The sequence below is a fragment of the Salvelinus alpinus genome, chromosome 1, assembly GCF_045679555.1.
Source record: "Salvelinus alpinus chromosome 1, SLU_Salpinus.1, whole genome shotgun sequence".
Lineage (NCBI taxonomy): Eukaryota > Metazoa > Chordata > Actinopteri > Salmoniformes > Salmonidae > Salvelinus > Salvelinus alpinus.
Genome location: NC_092086.1, coordinates 104,697,863 through 104,720,788, shown reverse-complemented (window position 1 = coordinate 104,720,788; position 22,926 = coordinate 104,697,863). Strand labels below are relative to the sequence as shown.

The window sequence follows — 22,926 nt, the reverse complement described above, 5'->3', positions numbered from 1 at the left end:
AGACATATGCCTTGGTCCATGTTGATGAGATGTCAAAGATAGCTCAGTGAGAGACAGACACATGGTTATGTGATGACTCAATGAAATCCAGCATACTTGATCCATTTACACTGTTGGTCCAACAATGCTGGTTCAAATGATAGTACATTTAGGATTTGATTATGGAAAAAGTTTTCTATTGGTGCCATTTTGTTCTTTACAATGTATAGATAAGGGGACAGGCTGAGTGAATGTGTGATGGTGTCCCCCAGCTATGCAGGTCAAAAGCATTACAGTATGTCAAGAGTTTGCTAGACATTTATTAGCCTACTTTCTGACAGGTGTCAGAGGAAGGAAGTCAACTTACTGCAACAGCTTCTAATACTTGTATGACAGCATCAGCAGCATCCCGCTCAGTGTAGAAGCCCTTCTCCACAACCCTGAGAGAAAAACATGTTGTGGTTGTTGTAACAAAGGAATGGTACAGGGTGTGTGGGTGTGTGGGTGTGTGGGTGTGTGGGTGTGTGGGTGTGTGGGTGTGTGGGTGTGTGGGTGTGTGGGTGTGTGGGTGTGTGGGTGTGTGGGTGTGTGGGTGCGTGTGCGTGTGACCATTAAGGCAGTTAACTAACCTTTCAAATAGCTCTCCTCCAGTCACAAGCTCCAAGACCAGACTGATCTCTGAAGGGGTCTCGAAGATCTCTTTTAGTTTGATCTGAAAGAAATAAAACAAAACAAACAAATTCAGTATCAATAAAAAACATAATAACAATTGTTAAGTCTATGCAAGGACAGCACAAAAGTGTGTAGAACCCTTACAATGTTTGGGTGAGAGAGTCGAAGTAGAACACCTATCTCTGTCCTTACTATCTTCTTATCCACCTGCAGAAACAAAACAGAACTGGGTTAAGGAAGAAACATGTACCTGTTGTACTCTGGGTAAAAATATTACACTAAGAATATGATGAACATCCAGTGAGAACTCACTGTTTTCTTCAGTGTTTTCACTGCGTACGGCTTCAGTGTTCCCTTCTGTCGACATCTGCACACCACCGACGTCGCTCCCCTAAATGCAGAGGGAATACACAGTTAAGCTACAAGAACAACTGTCAAGTGGGTAGGGAGTAGCAACACATTGTGCACAACGCCCAAGATACTAACTCCTGGGAAATGGTGAATAGGCTTTGATGTAGTTCTTCTGTACTTCCGTTATGGCTGGGTAGCCTACAGTGGCTACAATCTTAGAAAAAAAAGAGTTCCAAAAGGGTTCTTTGGCTGTCCCCATAGGAGAACCCTTTTAGGTTCAAGGTAGAACCCTTTTGGGTTCCATGTAGAACTCTCTGTGGAAAGGGTTCCACGTGGAACTGAAAAGGGTTGTACCTGGAACCAAAAAGAGTTATTCAAAGGGTTATCCTATGGACAGCCAAAAAAACCTTTTAGGTTGTTTGAATTGTACTTCCATGATGGCTGGTTAGTACAATTCTCCAAAATAAACTAGGCAAATTCCAACACAATCCATAGACCTATGCAGTACAACAGTAGTAGGCAGACATGGAGATTAGGCCTATATTCCTTCAGGTTTAAACATTGCCATGTGTTCAGTTGAAATGGGTCAGCAGTTCGTTCACCTGAGCCACTAGCTCTGGGAAATGAAAATCCCTGGGCCTCTCAGAGTAGGAGTGCTGATCTAGGATCTGTTTGGCCTTTTAGATCATAATGAATATGATTATATGGACAGGGAGGACTTGATCCTATATCAGCACTCCTACCCTAAGACAAAACTAACTAAGATCTACTTTAAATGTATTCAAACATAACAAGTAGTACTGTTAATTCTGAATATAATTCCACATTGCACATATCATCTTTTACAGGTACAACCTGACCCTGCTAGTGTCAGAGGAGTTGATAATGAGAGTTTAAAGAGAAGATTCCTTTAATGGGTCCAAGAATGCAAGAGGAATACACACTGTGCTGCAGTATGGATGTATATAAAAAGGTAGGCTAAATTCCAATGTGCAAATACATCTAATTTGGCTGCACAGCTTACAATTAGCAGGGAGAGGGAAGAGGCAGAAAGCGAGAGAGTGAGAGATAGGCAGCTTTTGTGTTCAGAGGAAAGCATCTGGGCTCTCAGGTGTCCAGACCCCAATATTCACCATTACTACAGAACACTCTCTCTCCCCCTCTCTTTCTCTCCCTCTCTTACTCCCACACACCTCCACTCTGCCTCTCTCTTTCTCTCCCTCTCCCACACATTCACTCTCTCTCCTTCTCCTGCCTCTCTCCCACACATTCTCTCTCTATTTCAATATACAGTGCATTCGGAAAGTATTCAGACCTCTGCCCTTTTTCCACATTTTGTTACGTTACAGCCTTATTCTAAAATAGATTAAAGAAAATCTACACACCATAATGACAAAGCGAAAACAGGTTTTTGGAAATGTTTAAAAAAGTATTAAAAATAAAAAACTGAAATACCTTATTTACATAAGAATTCAGATCCTTTGCTATGAGAATGGAAATTGAGCTCAGATACATCCTGTTTCCTTTGATCATCCTTGAGATGTTTCTACAACTTGATTGGAGTCCACCTATAGTAAATTCAATTGATTAGACATGATTTGGAAAGGCACACACCTGTCTATATAAGGTCCCACAGTTGACAGTGCATGTCAGAGCAAAAACCAAGCCATGAGGCCGAAGGAATTGTCTGTATAGCCCCGAGACAGGATTGTGTCGAGGTACAGATCTGGGAAAGGGTACCAAAACATTTCTGCAACATTGAAGGTCCCCAAGAACACAGTGGCCTCCATCATTCTTAAATGGAAGAAGCCTCCATCATACTTAAATGGTTGTCCTTCCTTCCAGAAGGACAACCATCTCTGCGGCACTCCACCAATCAGGCCTTTATGGTAGTGTGGCCAGACGGAAGCCACTCCTCAGTAAACGGCACATGACAGCCCGCATGGAGTTTGCCAAAAGGCACCTAAAGGACTCTCAGACCATGAGAAACAAGATTCTCTGGTCAGATGAAACCAAGATTGAACTGTTTGGCCTAAATGCCAAGCGTCACATCTGGAGGAAACCTGCAACCATCCCTACAGTGAAGCATGGTGGTGGCAGCATCATGCTGTGGGGATGTTATTTAGTGGCAGGGACTGGGAGACAAGTCAGGATCGAGGAAAAGATGAACGGAGCAAAGTACAGAGAGATCCTTTATGAAAACCTGCTCCATAGCACTCAGGACCTCAGACTGGGGTGAAGGTTCACCTTCCAACAGGACAACAACCCTAAGCACACAGCCAAGACAACGCAGGAGTGGCTTCACGACAAGTTTCTGAATGTCCTTGAGTGGCCCAGCCAGAGCTCGGACTTGAACCCGATCGAACATCTCTGAGAGACCTGAAAATAGCTGTGCAGCAACGCTCCCCATCCCACCTGGCAGAGCTTGAGAGGCTCTGCAGAGAAGAATGGAAGAAACTGTAACGGCAGCCTTCCTCCTCTTCGTCTGAAGAGGAGGTGTAACAGGGATCGGACCAAGACGCAGCGTAGCTCGTGTTCAACATGTTTAATTACAAACAAAACTGTGAACACTTACAACAATTACAAAATGTGGCAAACCGAAACAGCCCTATCTGGTGCAGAGAAAACACAGAGACAGGAAACAACCACCCACAATCCCCAACACAAAACAAGCCACCTATATATGATTCCCAATCAGAGACAACACAAAACATCTGCCTCTGATTGAGAACCATATTAGGCCAAACATAGAAACGGACAAACAAGACACACAACATAGAATGCCCACCCAGCTCACGTCCTGACCAACACTAAAACAAGCAAAACACACAAGAACTATGGTCAGAACGTGACAGAAACTCCCCAAATACAGTTGTGCCAAGTTTGTAGCGTCATACCCAAGAAGACTCAAGGCTGTAATCGCTGCCAAAGGTGCTTCAACAAAGTACTGAGTGTAGGATCTGAATACTTATGTAAATGTGATATATATTTTTTTACATTTAAAATAAATTTGCTACATTTTCGAAAAACCAGCTTTTGCTTTGTCATTATGGGGTATTGTTCCACACCTTCTCTCTCTCTCTGTCTCTCTCTCTCTCTCTTCTCTTCTCTTCTCTTCTCTTCTCTTCTCTTCTCTTCTCTCGGCCAGTGGGGAATACCATCACGGCTGGTCCATGTGAACAGACATAAGGCAGGCATGACAGCCAGATCACAGCTTCAATCCAAGCACAACAACATCCAAGAGTCTGAGGAGGAAAGCTAGACTTGGACTGTACTCTATCATTGTGTAATGGAGCTCAGGGGCAAAAGCTAGGCCTGTCTGAGCAGATGACGCAAATCAAATAAACAATCATTGCAAAATATAATCAAATTGTAATCAGGCTGACTAGATGACCTCATCCTAGCATACCCTCCTCCCTCCTAGGATCCCTCCCTGTAACGTCTACAATGCCTCATTTTGTTAAATCATTAAATGTTAATGTCGTACAGAACAGAGGGATCTATATTCATGGTTTTGCCCTGCTTGTATGAGACCACTTTACTGCACGACGTTGAAAAGACCCTTCATTGGCAAAGGAGTAAGAGTTTGAAATAAACAATGAAGAAGTGAAGAGGTAATATCAATCAACACTTAGTGCAGTCTAGGCCTGTGTACACACTCCTTCCAAAAAAAAGAACATTGAAAGCTGATTTGACCTGAACAAAGGGACGTCTTGTATTATCATATCCTCCATTTTCCTTATGTTATCGTCCGACAAAATATGTCTAAATGTCTGAGTCAGTTCTTGAATAAACAACCCATTTATTCCATTCATTTACTCATTCATTTTAATCGATGCATGCCTTAATCCACTTTATAAATCCACCTCCTAATTCAACTTCTTCCTGTATTGTTTCTGTCATCCTTATTCCATGATTTTCATGAATTATTTAACATTGTGTTGAACCTCTCAACCTTAGCAGAGATAAGCATTATTTCATCCTGAAGTCATTGTACAGACAGCAGATGAGTGAAGATGCTGGTTCATTTCGCTTGGAAAGATGACACCCTGAGAATGAAGCTTATTGTTGCTGTCAGTTCTAGTGCTAAGCTGTACAGACTGGCAACAGAGATCTACATATCCACTAAACTGAACAGAGATCTACATATCCACAAAACTGGACAGAGATCTACATATCCACTAAACTGGACAGAGATCTACATATCCACTAAACTGAACAGAGATCTACACATCCACTAAACTGGACAGAGATCTACATATCTACTAAACTGAACAGAGATCTACATATCTACTAAACTGAACAGAGATCTACATATCCACAAAACTGGACAGAGATCTACATATCCACAAAACTGGACAGAGATCTACACATCCACTAAACTGAACAGAGATCTACATATCCACTAAACTGGACAGAGATCTACACATCCACTAAACTGAACAGAGATCTACACATCCACTAAACTGAACAGAGATCTACATATCCACTAAACTGAACAGAGATCTACATATCCACTAAACTGAACAGAGATCTACATATCCACTAAACTGGACAGAGATCTACACATCCACTAAACTGGACAGAGTGGACAGAGATCTACACATCCACTAAACTGAACAGAGATCTACATATCCACTAAACTGAACAGAGATCTACATATCCACTAAACTGAACAGAGATCTACATATCCACTAAACTGAACAGAGATCTACATATCCACTAAACTGAACAGAGATCTACATATCCACTAAACTGAACAGAGATCTACATATCCACTAAACTGGACAGAGATCTACATATCCACTAAACTGAACAGAGATCTACATATCCACTAAACTGAACAGAGATCTACATATCCACTAAACTGAACAGAGATCTACATATCCACTAAACTGAACATGGATCTACATACCCACTAAACTGAAAAGAGATCTACATATCCACTCAACTGGACAGAGATCTACATATCCACTAAACTGAACAGAGATCTACATATCCACTAAACTGAACAGAGATCTACATATCCACTAAACTGAACAGAGATCTACATATCCACTAAACTGGACAGAGATCTACATATCCACTAAACTGAACAGAGATCTACAAATCCACTAAACTGAACAGAGATCTACATATCCACTAAACTGAACAGAGATCTACATATCCACTAAACTGAACAGAGATCTACACATCCACTAAACTGGACAGAGATCTACATATCCACTAAACTGAACAGAGATCTACACATCCACTAAACTGAACAGAGATCTACATATCCACTAAACTGAACAGAGATCTACATATCCACTAAACTGAACAGAGATCTACATATCCACTAAACTGGACAGAGATCTACACATCCACTAAACTGGACAGAGATCTACACATCCACTAAACTGAACAGAGATCTACATATCCACTAAACTGAACAGAGATCTACATATCCACTAAACTGGACAGAGATCTACATATCCACTAAACTGAACAGAGATCTACATATCCACTAAACTGAACAGAGATCTACATATCCACTAAACTGAACAGAGATCTACATATCCACTAAACTAAACAGAAATCTACATATCCACTAAACTGAACAGAGATCTACATATCCACTAAACTGAAAAGAGATCTACATATCCACTCAACTGGTCAGAGATCTACATATCCACTAAACTGAACAGAGATCTACATATCCACTAAACTGAACAGAGATCTACATATCCACTAAACTGAACAGAGATCTACATATCCACTAAACTGAACAGAGATCTACATATCCACAAAACTGGACAGAGATCTACATATCCACTAAACTGGACAGAGATCTACATATCCACTAAACTGAACAGAGATCTACACATCCACTAAACTGGACAGAGATCTACATATCCACTAAACTGAACAGAGATCTACACATCCACTAAACTGGACAGAGATCTACATATCTACTAAACTGAACAGAGATCTACATATCTACTAAACTGAACAGAGATCTACATATCCACAAAACTGGACAGAGATCTACATATCCACTAAACTGAACAGAGATCTACATATCCACTCAACTGGACAGAGATCTACATATCCACTAAACTGAACAGAGATCTACATATCCACTAAACTGAACAGAGATCTACATATCCACTAAACTGAACAGAGATCTACATATCCACTAAACTGGACAGAGATCTACATATCCACTAAACTGAACAGAGATCTACAAATCCACTAAACTGAACAGAGATCTACACATCCACTAAACTGAACAGAGATCTACATATCCACTAAACTGAACAGAGATCTACATATCCACTAAACTGAACAGAGATCTACATATCCACTAAACTGAACAGAGATCTACATATCCACTAAACTGAACAGAGATCTACATATCCACTAAACTGAACAGAGATCTACACATCCACTAAACTGGACAGAGATCTACATATCCACTAAACTGGACAGAGATCTACACATCCACTAAACTGAACAGAGATCTACACATCCACTAAACTGAACAGAGATCTACACATCCACTAAACTGAACAGAGATCTACACATCCACTAAACTGGACAGAGATCTACACATCCACTAAACTGGACAGAGATCTACACATCCACTAAACTGAACAGAGATCTACACATCCACTAAACTGAACAGAGATCTACAAATCCACTAAACTGGACAGAGATCTACACATCCATGCAGGAACACGCACACTCACACAGAGAAATTAGCTTCTGCTATCATCAGATTCAGAAATGCTTTTATCTGATAAGGGATTCAATTGTCGGATCATTTACAGTTGAAGTCGGAAGTTTACATACACCTTAGCCAAATACATTTAAACTCAGTTTTTCACAATTCCTGACATGTAATCCTAGTAAAAATTCCCTTTCTTAGGTCAGTTAGGATCACCACTTTATTTTAAGAACGTGAAATGTAAGATTAATAGTAGAGAGAATGATTTATTTCAGCTTGTATTTCTTTCATCACATTCCCAGTGGGTCAGAAGTTTACATACACTCAATTAGTATTTGGTAGCATTGCCTTTTAAATTGTTTAACTTTGGTCAAACGTTCTGGTTAGCCTTCCACAAGCTTCCCACGATAAGTTGGGTGAATTGTGGCCCATTCCTCCTGACAGAGCTGGTGTAACTGAGTCAGGTTTGTAGGCCTCCTTGCTCGCACACGCTTTTTCAGTTCTGACAGCAATTTTTCTATGGGATTGAGGTCAGGGCTTTGTGATGGCCACTCCAATACCTTGACTTTGTTGTCCTTAAGCCATTTTTCCACAACTTTGGAAGTATGCTTGGGGTCATTGTCCATTTGGAAGACCCATTTGTGACCAAGCTCCCGTGCTACACGGTTGGGATGGTGTTCTTCGGCTTGCAAGCATCCCCCTTTTTCCTCCAAACATAACGGTGGTCATTATGGCCAAACAGTTCTATTTTTGTTTCATTAGACCAGAGGACATTTCTTCAAAAAGTACGATCTTTGTCCCCATGTGCAGTTGCAAACCGTAGTCTGGCTTTTTTATGGCGGTTTTGGAGCAGTGGCTTCTTCCTTGCTCAGGTTATGTCGATATAAGACTCGTTTTACTGTGGATATAGATACATTTGTACCTGTTTCCTCCAGCATCTTCACAAGGTCCTTTGCTGTTGTTCTGGGATTGATTTGCACTTTTTGCACCAAAGTACGTTAATCTCTAGGAGACAGAATGTATATTTTTCCTGAGCGGTATGACGGCTGCGTGGTCCCATGGTGTTTATACTTGTGTACTATTGTTTGTACAGATGAACGTGGTTTCTTCAGGCATTTGGAAATTGCTCCCAAGGATCAACCAGACTTGTGGAGGTCTACAATTTTTTTCTGAGGTCTTGGCTGATTTGTTTTCATTTTCCCATGATGTCAAGCAAAGAGGCACTGAGTTTGAAGGTACACCTTGAAATACATCCACAGGAACACCTCCAATTGACTCAAATGATGTCAATTAGCCTATCAGAAGCTTCTAAAGCCATGACATTATTTTCTGGAATTTTCCAAGCTGTTTAAAGGCACAGTCACCTCAGTATATGTAAACTTCTGACCCACTGGAATTGTATACAGTGACTTATACGTGAAATAATCTGTCTGTAAACAACAGTTGGAAAAATTACTTGTGTCATGCACAAAGTAGATGTCCTAACCGACTTGCCAAAACTATAGTTTGTTAACAAGAAATTTGTGGAGTGGTTGAAAAACACTCCAACCTAAGTGTATGTAAACTTCCGACTTCAACTGTAACTATCAGATTGTTCTTCTACATCAAGGCCAGAGCGCTCCATCCCAGATCATCAGTGATGAGTTCCAGTAATCGACTAATGGATCATATTCATCATTCTGGAATGGCCATATCCATCTACAGCACCAAGATAACATCAGAATGGGTTTATTGGGGGGAAATCTGCAAAAGTAAGTCACACTGAAAGTAGGACATTTAATAGCAATGAACAAGACAAACTCATATAGCTAATCACATAAACAAATTTATATAGCAAATCCCATAAACAAGGTCATAAAGCTAATCCCATAAACAAAGTAATATAGCTAATCCCATAAACAAGTTTATATAGCTAATCCCATCAACAAGCTTCAATTGCTAATCCCATGAACTCAAAATGCAACAGTACTTTAGGTGGGACAATATTGCATTTAGGAGGGAATAAAAGAAAACCCGACCCTAGGCAAAAGCAGTGACATTGATACATTGTGGGAGGCAACAAGTATGCCAAGGGAGACTAAATAAAAGTGGGCACAATTGTTTGAAATGTGAATGTTTGTCATACTCCTTTATTTTAAAGCATCTTCATTTAATTCTCTACAAAAATCTTAATATGGTACAAATTATATGAGTTAAGATAAGAACTGTCTATGAAGAGGATGACACAGACAAGAGGATTGTCATTTATTTATTTTATTTAACCTTTAGTTACCTACGCATTAGGATAATAATAATAAAGCATCTGCAATCTGAATGGCATAATACGATCCCCCTGGAAACCACACTGACCTCACCCTCTTCAATTAATAAGTGACATGCAGAATCCACTCCCATTTATTTCACCATTATGAAGTGAGACAAATGTCGGACAAGTGGAATATGATGACTGCAAATGTCACTCACAACTTAAGATATCGACAACCTTATTTCAGATGCCCATTGTTTCAAATAAATGTCTCATTAATCTTTTACACAATTGATGGTTGTCGTCCTCACCAGGACTGTACAGGATTAGTGCCTGTCATGTGGCTTTACACAGTATGAATGAAAATAACAAATTAACTTCAATTTAAAAAACGACTGGTTCTTTTCAATCATAGTTATTTGAATTTAACTCATGTAGAGCTTGAACAAAATTAATTTGTCGTAAAGTGCATTACAGCAAACAGGGCCTAAACCCCCCAAAAATAGATTTATATTATTAATGCTACTCAACAATATGACTATGTAACTACAACTGTAGAAGTTATATCGATTGAATGAAACTCAAATAAACCCTCAAGCTTTTCTAAACCAACAAAACAAATAATCTGAATGAAGGCATATCTTTGCTGTTGCAGCTCATTGCTGTCTGCCTTTAAATAACACAAGCTGCTCCTGTTTCAGTGTTGTACTCACACAGCATTATGTAATCCCAGCAGAGATGCTGCTGCTCCTCTCAGGAGCAAGACGAGCTACATTCATGCATTCAGCTGGGGCCACTGCCTGTCTGCTCAGACACAGAGCCAAATAGCTTCCCTCTGGACTCCGATTTAGAATGCTCAAAGTCCAAAACTTTAACTGTGTGTGATGGTATAACTGGGGATAGGAATTATTCCAGACCACGTGATTTGCGCATGGAAAAACTCGAGCCCTAGGTAGGTAGCCCATAATGATTCCTGATCAGAGTAAACACCTGGCCCTAGTGATGGTATAAGTGCTCTACCCAGAGACATGTCAAGCTACAATTGAAGTCGGAAGTTTACATACAATGGCCACTCCAATAATTTGACTTTGTTATCCTTAAGCCATTTTGCCACGACTTTGGAAGTATGCTTGGGGTCATTGTCCATTTGGAAGACCCATTTGCCACCAAGCTTTAACTTCCTGACTGATGTCTTGAGATGTTTCTTCAATATATCAAAAAAAAATTCCATCCTCATGATGCAATCTATTTTGTTAAGTGAACCAGTCTCTCCTGCAGCAAAGCACCCCCACAACATGATGCTGCCACCCCCGTGCTTCACGGTTGGGATGATGTTCTTAGGCTTGCAAGCCTCCCCCTTTTTCCTCCAAACATAACGGTGGTCATTATGGCCAAACAGTTCTATTTTTGTTTCATTAGACCAGAGGACATTTCTTCAAAAAGTACGATCTTTGTCCCCATATGCAGTTACAAACCGTAGTCTGGCTATTTATGGCGGTTTTGGAGCTGAGCGGCCTTTCAGGTTATGTCGATATAGGATTCGTTTTACTGTTGATATAGATACTTTCGTACCTGTTTCCTCCAACAGCTTCACAAGGTCCTTTGCTGTTGTTCTGGGATTAATTTGCACTTTTCACAACAAAGTACATTAATCTCTAGGAGACAGAACGCGTCTCCTTCCTGAGCAGTATGACGGCTGCGTGGTCCCATGGTGTTTATGCTTGCGTGCTATTGTTTGTACAGATGAACGTGGTACCTTCAGGCATTGCTCCCAAGGATAAACCAGACTTGTGGAGGTCTACACATTTTTTTCTGAGGTCTTGGCTGATTTCTTTTGATTTTCCCATGATGTCAAGCAAAGAGGCACTGAGTTGAAGGTAGGCCTTGAAATACATCCACAGGTACACCTCCAATTGACTCAAAGGATGTAAATTAGCCTATCAGAAGCTTCTAAAGCCATGACATCATTTTCTGGAATTTCCCAAGCTGTTTAAAGGCACAGACAACTTAGTGTATGTAAACTTCTGACCCACTGGAATTGTGATACAGTGAATTATAAGTGAAATAATCTGTCTGTAAACAATTGTTGGAAAATTACTTGTGTCATGCACAAAGTAGATGTCCTAACCGACTTGCCAAAACTATAGTTTGTTAACAAGAAATTTGTGGAGTGGTTGAAAAACTAGTTTTAATGACTCCAACCTAAGTGTATGTAAACTTCTGACTTCAACTGTATATGTTCAACATTGAACTCGCCAGCGCTAAGAGATATTTTGTCACTTGTCAAGCTTGCAGGCATATAGTTAGTCTGATCATACACCAGACATTAACACATCGGCCTCACCTTACAAAGTGTAAGACCCCCCCTATAGTAACAATCCGTTTTTTTGTACTGTTAACTCCTGTAGGCTAAACCCATCTGAGCCAACATGGATAGCCTATATTCAACTTTAAGTATAATGCAATGGGCTCTTTTTTCGGCTGGCGTTAAGGAGGCACTAGTGTCACACGCACGTTACTTTGAAATTTCGTCGCACCTGTGGGGAGAGGGGCATTCTTCCTACCAAACCACATGACCTCCAAAACAAAGGTCATGTGGTTTGGTAAGAAGAATGCCCCTCTTCCCACAGGTGTGATTACTACCTCTGATGGTTTAGAGCTTGAGGTAGTCACCTCATACAAGTACTTGGGAGTATGGCAAGACGGTACACCGTCCGTCTCTCAACACATAGCAAAGCTGCAGGCTAAAGTTAAATCTAGACTTGGTTTCCTCTATCGTAATCGCTCCTCTTTCACTCCAGCAGCCAAACTAACCCTGATTCAGATGACCATCCTACCCATGAAAGATTACGGAGACGTAATTTATAGATCGGCAGGTAAGGGTGCTCTCGAGCGGCTAGATGTTCTTTACCATTCGGCCATCAGATTTTCCACCAATGCTCCTTATAGGACACATCACTGCACTCTATACTCTGCTGTAAACTGGTCATCTCTGTATACCCGTTGCAAGACCCACTGGTTGATGATTATTTATAAAACCCTCTTAGGCCTCACTACCCTCTATCTGAGATAGCTGCAGGCCTCATCCTCCACATACAACACCCGTTCTGCCAGTCACATTCTGTTAAAGGTCCCCAAAGCACACACATCCCTGGGTCGCTCATATTTTCAGTTCGCTGCATCTAGCGACTGGAACAAGCTGCAACAAACATTCAAACTGGACAGTTTTATCTCAATCTCTTCATTCAAAGACTCAATCATGAACACTGTTACTGACAGTTGTGGCTGCTTTGCGTGATGTATTGTTGTCTCTACCTTCTTGCCCTTTGTGCTGTTGTCTGTGCCCAATAATGTTTGCACCCTGTTTTATGCTGCTACCATGTTGTGCTGCTGCCATTTTGTGTTGCTACCATGCTGTGTTGTTGCTGCCATGCTATGTTGTGGTCTTAGGTCTCTCTTTATATAGTGTTGTCTCTCTTGTCGTGATGTGTGTTTTGTCCTATATTTTTATTTTTAATCCCAGCCTCTGTCCCCGCAGGAGGCCTTTTGCCTTTTGGTAGGCCGTCATTGTAAATAAGAATTTGTTCTTAACTGACTTACCTAGTTAAATAAAGGTTAAATAAAATAAAATAAAAATAAAAAACTGGCAATTTACAGGGGTGTGGAAATATTTGAGGCGTGCCCTTAAAAACATGATCCAAAGTGCTATTTTCAGGCAGCGCTTGTAGGGATATTTAAGACCAACCAAAAGCTAGTTTTAGCGGTAACATAGTTGGTTATGGCATGAATTTTGACAGTGGAAACACAGCCTATTCAGCCGTGACGCACACTGCCCATGTGCGCATGGAACAATATGTGATATGGGGCCTGTATACTTCGTATTTATAAACATCAAACACTCATGCTTCTTCCCCATTTCATTTTATTTGATTAAAAACCAAGCATAGCCTCCCCTACTCTCAATTAAGTCTGTTTTCTTTTTGTCCTGCCCAATATAATCAAGTAGGCTAGTCAAGACCGTCAATAAAGGGTTTGGCTCCTGAGACCACTTGGAAATAAATCTTAATCACCAAAGCATTATTAAAATATCAAATTTGAGAGGATTAAAATCGTGAGCTGACATTCCATTTTTATCTACTCTATGTATTGTAGGCAGGCCTACACTATTTTAGCAATGCTTGTAACATCTGCTTCCAACTCACACCCTCAAACATGTAGATCCACTGAATGCAGCTCACTCTCCAGATCCCAATCATCTGAATTCTAATCACCTGTTCACACACCTGTATGTCATTATCACGTAGAGGGTTTTTTGAGTTTTTTGCACCCCATCACTGTGAGTTATTGTTTGTTTTGTGACACATGGCTTTCAGAGCGCTGGGTTTCCCGTGAATTACTCCTCCCGTGTATGATAGTTTTTGCCTGCCTCACTAACGACGCCTTTTGTCTATTCCCTGCCTGTACTTTGGCCTATCGGTTTCCTGTTTTCTAACTATTGCCTGTTCTCCCGGACTACGTTACTAGCCTTTTCCCTGCCTGTACTGTTGCCCTTTTGGACCCCTGTGTATGACCTTCTGCCTGCCCCTGTGGTCCTTTGCAAATAAACACCTGCTGCACCCTGCGCTTGAAACCAGCTCTCTGTCTCCCCTGGTGTTCATTACAATGCGTTGGAGGTGCTTAAAACCCCCTACATGTGTTAATGCCACCATGAAAGGAAAGATGAGAACCTCGGTGAATATCGGTTAACCTTGTATTTAGAAGTTATTTTCCTGTAACAGTTTTCCATATTTTTTTAAACCAAGCCCTCCGTAGGCTACCCTTACCCTAGGCCTACAATACCGAAGGCTGGTTCAACAGCAATGCATGTGTCTTTTTTTATGCTGCCGATTTTGTCATTACCTTTTACATGTATTTATTGTTGTTGAAAAAACAAACAGCTTGTTTTTTGTTTAATTTGATTAAAACCAAACTTATTATAATCTTTCACTGTCCTGGTTTTATGGTGAGAATGTCTGTGGCACGCATGCAATGCAACTTCTGGAGAAGTGTGAATACGATCTGTAAGACGGTTCCACATATATTCATATTTGAGTATAACGGTGAGTGGACATTCTCCCTTTCTCTTTATATTGGATCTTTGTTCAGCTACTGTGAAAAGTTTGGATGTCTGTAAAACATATTTAATTGTATATGCCCACAGGGAGAAATGATGGTGCCTGAAAGTGTATTTAGACAGCCTATTTAAAATAAGTTGTTTTGTTAAGAATTTGATTCAAATTATTTGCTCTCTTTTTAGGCCTTATCAATAATGAATGAAATCTTGCTTATTGACAACGTTTGTCATGTCCATGCTCAGCCATAATGTAATTTACAGTAGACCTAGCCCCTATATCAGTGTGAATGCTATTGAAGCCACAATGTGGACTGCAGATGGTTCAAATTAACATATTTAGCAAAGATAGTCTACATTGTGTTATTTTGTTTCTGTAAGCTGTTTAACAAACTATAAAGGACTAACATTGGAAATGGAGTTGATTCCAAGGCCATACATAAAAGACCGTAAAGGAACCACATATTTAGCCATGGAGCACTTTCTGATTGGCCAGTGAGGGGCCAAGCCTCAACACACCTACAACTTGTTTATTCGTCAAAGCTCAGCCCTTTCGCGCTGCCAGCAACTGCGGCGATAATTCTGATTGTGAAAATAGCAAAAAATATTTCTGACACTCCCCGAATCTATAGCGCTACTGCCAGCGCTTAAATTTACCATTGCGTTAGTTTTGTTAAAATATAGCCCTATATCCCCTATTTCCTGTCAGCTAAATTAATTACCAACTTTAATGAATTCTAACTCCACAGGGCACCATCTCTCTGCTCACAACAGACAGCAGACGGCTTCATCCCATTTCGACAGCATGGGAAGCAGCAGCAGCTCCATATGGGTCTTCTGTAGATGGCTCTAATTTCCCCTAATCCTATGCATTAGATTCCCTCTCTCTCTATTCCAAATCCCTGATTAGGGCTCAGTGGCAGATCCTTAAGCACAGCTGTTATCCCGATGCTATCAGACTGCCTTGTATATTACAATTCATTATGAATACGGAATGGGGCTCTTATAGATCCTGCAGCAGAGACTGAGACATATAATGCAGTGCAAGTGAACGATCAATAATGCACCTTTGGTTTAGACTGTAGTCCTAAACCTCAAGCAGCACACCTCATATTACGATACTATATGATAATATTGAATATACTTCATTGAAACACAGCCTACCCTATTGTATGTTTCTATATCTCACCCTCTCTCCGAAGGTTAGGGGTAAACAAAAGCAAATAAAATAACACATGCACCAATCCACATACTCTCAATATATGCTGTCACCAGACCACCAAAATGTATCTGTTATAATCTGCTATGAAATCATAAACATGTGCTGCTGCTGGTGTCTCACAGTGTCATAGTCTAGAGACTGTTTCGGTAGTAGGTGACATCCACATTGCTCTTATGAAATCCACAGAGTATCTCAAATGAGGACAATATGTTAATTTTGCTGCTATGACTCACGAGCAAAAGTGATGAGGGAATTATTTGTATCTATTGTTCTATTGCTTTGAAAGTGTTGACAGTTCTACAGCAAAGTGCTATGAAGTTAAACATTTTCCAAATGGACCACGGTCATAAATAACAATTATCGGTATAATAAAAATGGAAATGGACAGTATATATACAGTGCCTTCACACACCTTGACTTTTTCTACATTACAAAGTGGGATAAAAATAATTTTTTTTGTCAACGATCTACACAAAATACTCTAATGTCAAAGTGGAAGGAAAATTATAACATTTGTAAAACATTTAAGAAAAATAAAACATATCTTGATTACATAAGTATTCAACCCCCTGAGTCAATATGTGTTAGAATCACCTTTGGCAGCTATTACAGCTGGGTGTCTTTCAGGGTAAATCTCAAAGCGTTTTACACACCTGGATTGTACAATATTTCCACATTATTCTTTAAAAAATTCTTCAAGCTCTGTCAGTTATTGATCATTGCTAGACAGCCATTTGCAAGTCTTTCCATCGTTTGCCAAGCCGATTTAAGTCAAAGCTGACACTAGGCCCAGGAACATTTAATGTCGTCTTGGTAAGCAACTCCAGTGTGTATTTGGCCTTGTGTTTTAGGTTTGGTATTTGGTATTTTATTAGGATCCCCATTAGCTGTTGCGAAAGCAGAAGCTACTCTTCTTGGGCTCCACACAAAACATTAAATATGACATAATACAGAACATGTATAGACAAGAACAGCTCAAGGACAGCTCTACATCAATTTAAAAAAGGCACACGTAGCCTACATATCAATGCATACACACAAACTATCTTGGTCAAATAGGGGAGAGGCGTTGTGCCGTGAGGTGTTGCTTTATGTGCTTTTTTTTAACCAGCTTTGCTGTTAATTTGAGCAATATGAGATGGAAGGGAGTTTCATGCAATAATGGCTCTATATAATACTGTACACTTTCTTGAATTTGTTCTGGATTTGGGGACTGTGAAAAGACCCCTGGTGGCATGTCTGGTGGGTGTGTGTGTCAGAGCTGTGTGTAAGTTGACTATGCAAAGAAATTGGGATTTTCAACACATTAATGTTTCTTATAAAAAGAAGTGATGCAGTCAGTCTCTCCTCACCTCTTAGCCAAGAGAGACTGCCATGCATAGTATTTATATCAGCCCTCTAATTACAATGAAGAGCAAGACGTGTCGCTCTGTTCTGGGCCAGCTGCAGCTTAACTAGGTCTTTCCTTGCAGCACTCGACCACACGACTGGACAATAATCAAGATAAGACAAAACTATAGCCTGCAGGACTTGCTTTTTGGAATGTGATGTCAAAAAAGCAGAGCATCTCTTTATTACGAACAGACCTCTCCCTATCTTTAAAACCATTGAATCTATATGTTTCGACCATGACAATTTACAATCTAAGGTAACACCAAGTAATTTAGTCTCCTCAACTTGTTCAACAGCAACACCATTCATTACCAGATTCATCTGAGGTCTAGAACTTAGGGAATGATTTGTACCAAATACAATGCTCTTAGTTTTAGTTTATTACTGGCCACCCATTCCAAAACAGACTGCTACTCTTTGTTAAGGGTTTCAGTGACTTCATTAGCTGTGGTTGCTGATGTGTATATGGTTGAATCATTAGCATACATGGACACACATGCTTTGTTTAATGCCAATGGCAGGTCATTGGTAAAAATAGACAAGAGTAGTGGGCCTAGAGAGCTGCCCTGCGGTACACCACAATTTACATGTTTGACATTAGAGAAGCTTCCATTAAAGAAAACCCTCTACGTTCTATTAGATAGATAGCCTGAATCCACAATATGGCAGAGGTTGAAAAGCTATAACACATATGTTTTCTCAACAACAGGTTATGGTCAATAATATCAAAGACTGCACAGAAATATCATTGATCTTGGCTTCATAATACAGTTTATTCTTCTTTTTGTTGAGTTTAATCACATCATTTCTCCATTTGCAGTAAGTCAGCCAGTCAGATCAAATGAATTATTTAAGTGAGTCTCAGAAATTGATCATACATGAATGTTATCTGATGTTAGTAAGTTATTGACTGTGTGAACCTTATTTTTAAGGCTACATATATTAATATGGGCTACCCGTTCCTGGGTAGCTTATCAGAGATAGACATAATATGGGAAAGAGAAAACAAAGCAAGAAAAAAATATATACATTCAGAAGTCCATTAATCAGTTGGTGTGTGTGTGTGCTGCGGGGTTGAAGCTACAAACCCATAAGCTTGGCTCTCTCATCCCTTCCAGGCTTTTGGGAGGGAGGGTGGACAATGAGCCTGTCATAGTGGATGTAAGCAATGTCCCAACACGCTCTGGCAGCGTTCATGGCTGGGATAAGTTATTTCCTGTTCTGGCGCACAGCTTCAGGATAGTCCTCGTTGAGGAAGATATACATTCCTCTCCAGTTCTTTGCTCTTTCCAGAACAGCTACCTTGTCCTTGAACTTCAGGAACTTGTCCACTATCAGCCTGGGCCTGTCACCTGGGCCGGTGGTGGGTTTTCCAGTTCTGAGGGCACACTCCATACCAATCTTCCTGTGGTCCATCTTCAGTTTCTCCAAGATCATTTCCCTCACTTTGTCCTCAGACTCCATCCAGGTCTCATGTGGAGACTCTGCAATTCCGTCCACAACCATGTTTTTTCGCCTTGATTGTCCCTCGAGATAATCCGATTTCTCTCTCATTGTCATCATGGATCGACATACAGAACTGAGGTCCTCTCTCAATGACTTGCAGATTGCTGTCATCTTGCAGTCCTCCTGTTTAAACTCATCGAGCTGACCCTGTGAGAACTGCAAACTGTTCTTCAGGTTAGCTTAAAATATCCTTCACCTGTGATAGACAGTGTCATGACGTTGGCCTGTGCGTAAGGTTTATGACCCCCCCCATAAATACCTTTTTCCCTTCCCTCTCTCTCTGACTCTACTGAGGGACTCTTGAATAGCCTTGTTAACTTCTTGACGCTAGGGGCCAGAATTGTTTATTTTTATAACGTTCCCAACGTAAACTGACTATTTCTCAGGCCCAGATCGTAGAATATGCATATAATTAGGATAGAAAACACTCCAAAGTTTCCAAAACTGTCAAAATATTGTCTGTGAGTATAACAAAACTGATTCTGCAGGCGAAAACCTGAGGAAATCCAACGCGGAAGTGCTTTTTAAAAATTTCTATCCCTGTTCTGTTGCCTGCCCCTCCTCCATTTAAAGGCGTATCAACCAGATTTCTTTTCCAATGGCTTCCTCAGGCTGTGACCAGGCTTTAGACATAGTTTCAGGCTTTTATTTTGAAAAATGAGCGAGATTTTTCAAAACAAGTCAGGTGTCCTTTGATTAGTTCCTGCGCGCGAGAGGGGTAGCTCGACATTTTCTTTCTCTTTTATTGAGTAGGTTATCGTCCGGTTGAAATATTATCGATTATGTATGTTAAAAACAACCTGAGGATTGATTATAAAAAACGTTTGACATGTTTCTACGAACATTACGGATACTTTTTAGAATTTGTCTGCCTTTCAGGAACGGAACGAAGCTGTGGTTTTCTGAACATAACGCGCAACCCAAATAGCAGTTTTTTGTTATAAAACAAATATTTATCGAACAAAAAGAACATTTATTGTGTAACTGGGAGTCTCGTGAGTACAAACATCCGAAGATTATCAAAGGTAAGCGATTAATTTTATTGCTTTTCTGACTTTCGTGACCAAGCTAATTTAAGGCTAACTGTTCTAGCATTGACTGATACACTCACAAACGCTTGGATTGCTTTCGCAGTAAAGCATATTTTCAAAATCTGACACGATAGGTGGATTAACAACAAGCTAAGCTGTGTTTTGGTATATTTCACTTGTGATTGCATGATTATAAATATTTTTAGTATTATTTTTTGAATCTGATACTTTTTTGAATTTTCTTCTGCCTTTCAGGACCGGAACGAGCATGTGGTTTTCTGACCATAACGAGCAAACCAAATGGCGATTTTTTGTTATAAAACTAATATTTATCGAACAAAAATAACATTTATTGTGTAACTGGGAGTCTCGTGAGTGCAAACATCCGAAGATTATCAAAGGTAAGCGATTAATTTTATTGCTTTTCTGACTTTCGTGACCAAGCTAATATAAGGCTAACTGTTCTAGCATTGACTGATACACTCATAGACGCTTGGATTGCTTTCGCTGTAAAGCATATTTTCAAAATCTGACACGATAGGTGGATTAACAACAACCTAAGCTGTGTTTTGGTATATTTCACTTGTGATTCCATGATTATAAATATTTTTTGGATTATTTTTGAATTTGGCGCTCTGCAATTCAGTGGTTGTTTAGGAAAATGATCCCGGTAACGGGATCAGTAGCGCCAAGTTAAACATAGAGAGTCTGGGAACATCAAACAAGTGCAGGGAAAGGAACCATATTTCGGTAATAGAACTAGTTGAAAATATGCGTTGGTACTTAATGAATATGATGTCAGTCGGTTGTCATCTGAGACATTATGACTGATGACAGGACGACATAAACTGTATCTGGGAAAGTCTACACATTATAGTTATCAGATTCACATGGAATTGTTGTGCAATTTAAATGCAATTTAAATGAAACTATTTGTGAAAAGATTAAATGTAATTTTAGCTTCCAAATGAGAGAATTGGGTTTTCATAAAATTAGAGCTCTGCTCAATCAGTGGCCCGCCCCTGTGAAGAGACATGGGTTATAAACTATGAAACACACCCTTCTCTCCCTCCACTATATAAGCCCTTGACGAAAATGTAACCTCCTGTTCCGGGTACATTAGGACGACACGGTCCGATGTCAGAATGATTCAGATAATAACTACAGAACGAAGTCAACCTCAGCGTGAGCTGAGCGAATGGTATGAACTTTGAACTCTTATTCGCTAAAGAAGTGATACCTCCTAGCCATTGAGTTAGCAGCGGCCGCTGTAAACGTGGGCTAGGAGAGGACAGACAGAGTATCCCGTCTAACACACAACGACGGCACTGCAATGTTTCCCGTTCACCACCAGAGACACTCTTCAAAGGACAAAGGACTCTGTTGGGCAACACCGCCTTCCATCTACCACCAACCTATTGAAGCGCAGCTCAGAGTAAATATTTATTGCATTTTCCTTTTCCAAATGGCCGGTAATTTAGAATGCATAAGATTCTGTATTTACGATAGAGTAGCTGCCTACGGCCCGATAGAGACATAGATTCTCCCTTTGTTCTTCAGTCTTCCAGCTCTTTCACTCAAACCCAACCCCTTTTCTTTGTGTAACCAGCTGTCATATCTGTTCCGTCCTCTAGGGACGTTTTCCTTTATGCCATAATATGTAATCAAGGTATGATTCATTCTGTGTATATGTAATTCTGTGTGATTAGTTAGGTATTTAGTAAATAAATAATTAAACCCAATTTTGTATTGCTGATTCAACTTGTTAGCCAGGGTTCATGAAGATAACCAAGAATTTACAACTTTCAGATGAGACTGAAATAAGGTGACGATTAATATTGACTGCTATTGATGTAAAATATTACTAGGTCTTTAAGAGTTTATTCGGAAGATAACTGCTCTATAAATATTATTTTGTGGTGCCCCGACTTCCTAGTTAATTACATTTACATGATTAGCTCAATCAGGTAATATTAATTACAGAGAAAGGATTTTATAGAATAGCATGTCATATCACTTAATCCGGCATAGCCAAAGACACGACAACAGACAACACTGTCCTCAACGGTACTCCCACCGGCTTTGGTCTTTGTCATGTTAGCAATGTAGGTTACTCTGTTACCCTTCGCAGTTCCATACAACAACAAACAGCAGGGGTCTAGACAGCCACAAGCCCGGGACAATCCGCGGTCCCAGCTACAAAGGCTAACCGGTTCGCAGGCTGCGTTCAAGCCCTGAAGAAAACCCTGCTAGCTTGATAGGCTGCTAGCTAGCAGCTAGGCTAGCTGCTACGCCAAACAACTCCTCAGACCCGGCCTTGGTTGGCAGGATCACTGGACAGATAGTAGCAGTCCCAGAAACTGATGCCAAGCGCATCGCGGGATCCAAACTCAAAAGGTAGCTAGCAACTAAGAAACTTTTCAAGAAACTTTCAAAACTTTCCAAAACAACAAACCGAGCTCTCCCTCATCCTGCTGAAAGGTGAATTTGGTTATTGTCTCACAGTGTCTGTTGGAAAGCAGACAGAACCAAGTTTTCCTCTAGCATTTTGCCTGTGCATAGCTCTTTTCCATTTCTTTTTATCCTAAAAAACACCCGAGTCCTCGCAAATGACAATAATACCCATAACATGATGCAGCCACCACTATGCTTGAAAATATGAAGAGTGGTACTTACTGATGTGTTGGATTTGCCTCAAACATAACTATT

At 40.3% G+C, this 22,926-nt stretch overlaps 1 protein-coding gene across 1 annotated transcript in view; it reads right to left on the bottom strand.

Annotated features, from left to right (window-relative positions):
• Positions 1–22,926, bottom strand: part of LOC139557637 (calcium/calmodulin-dependent protein kinase type IV-like) — a 37,841-nt gene that overhangs the window by 9,527 nt on the left and 5,388 nt on the right. Inside the window, exons 2-5 of the mRNA XM_071372739.1 lie at positions 964–1,042; positions 796–858; positions 609–691; positions 347–419 (exon numbers count right to left, since the gene is read on the bottom strand). Of these exons, the coding sequence (XP_071228840.1) occupies positions 347–419; positions 609–691; positions 796–858; positions 964–1,042 (298 nt within the window). The remainder of the gene's footprint in view (positions 1–346; positions 420–608; positions 692–795; positions 859–963; positions 1,043–22,926) is intronic.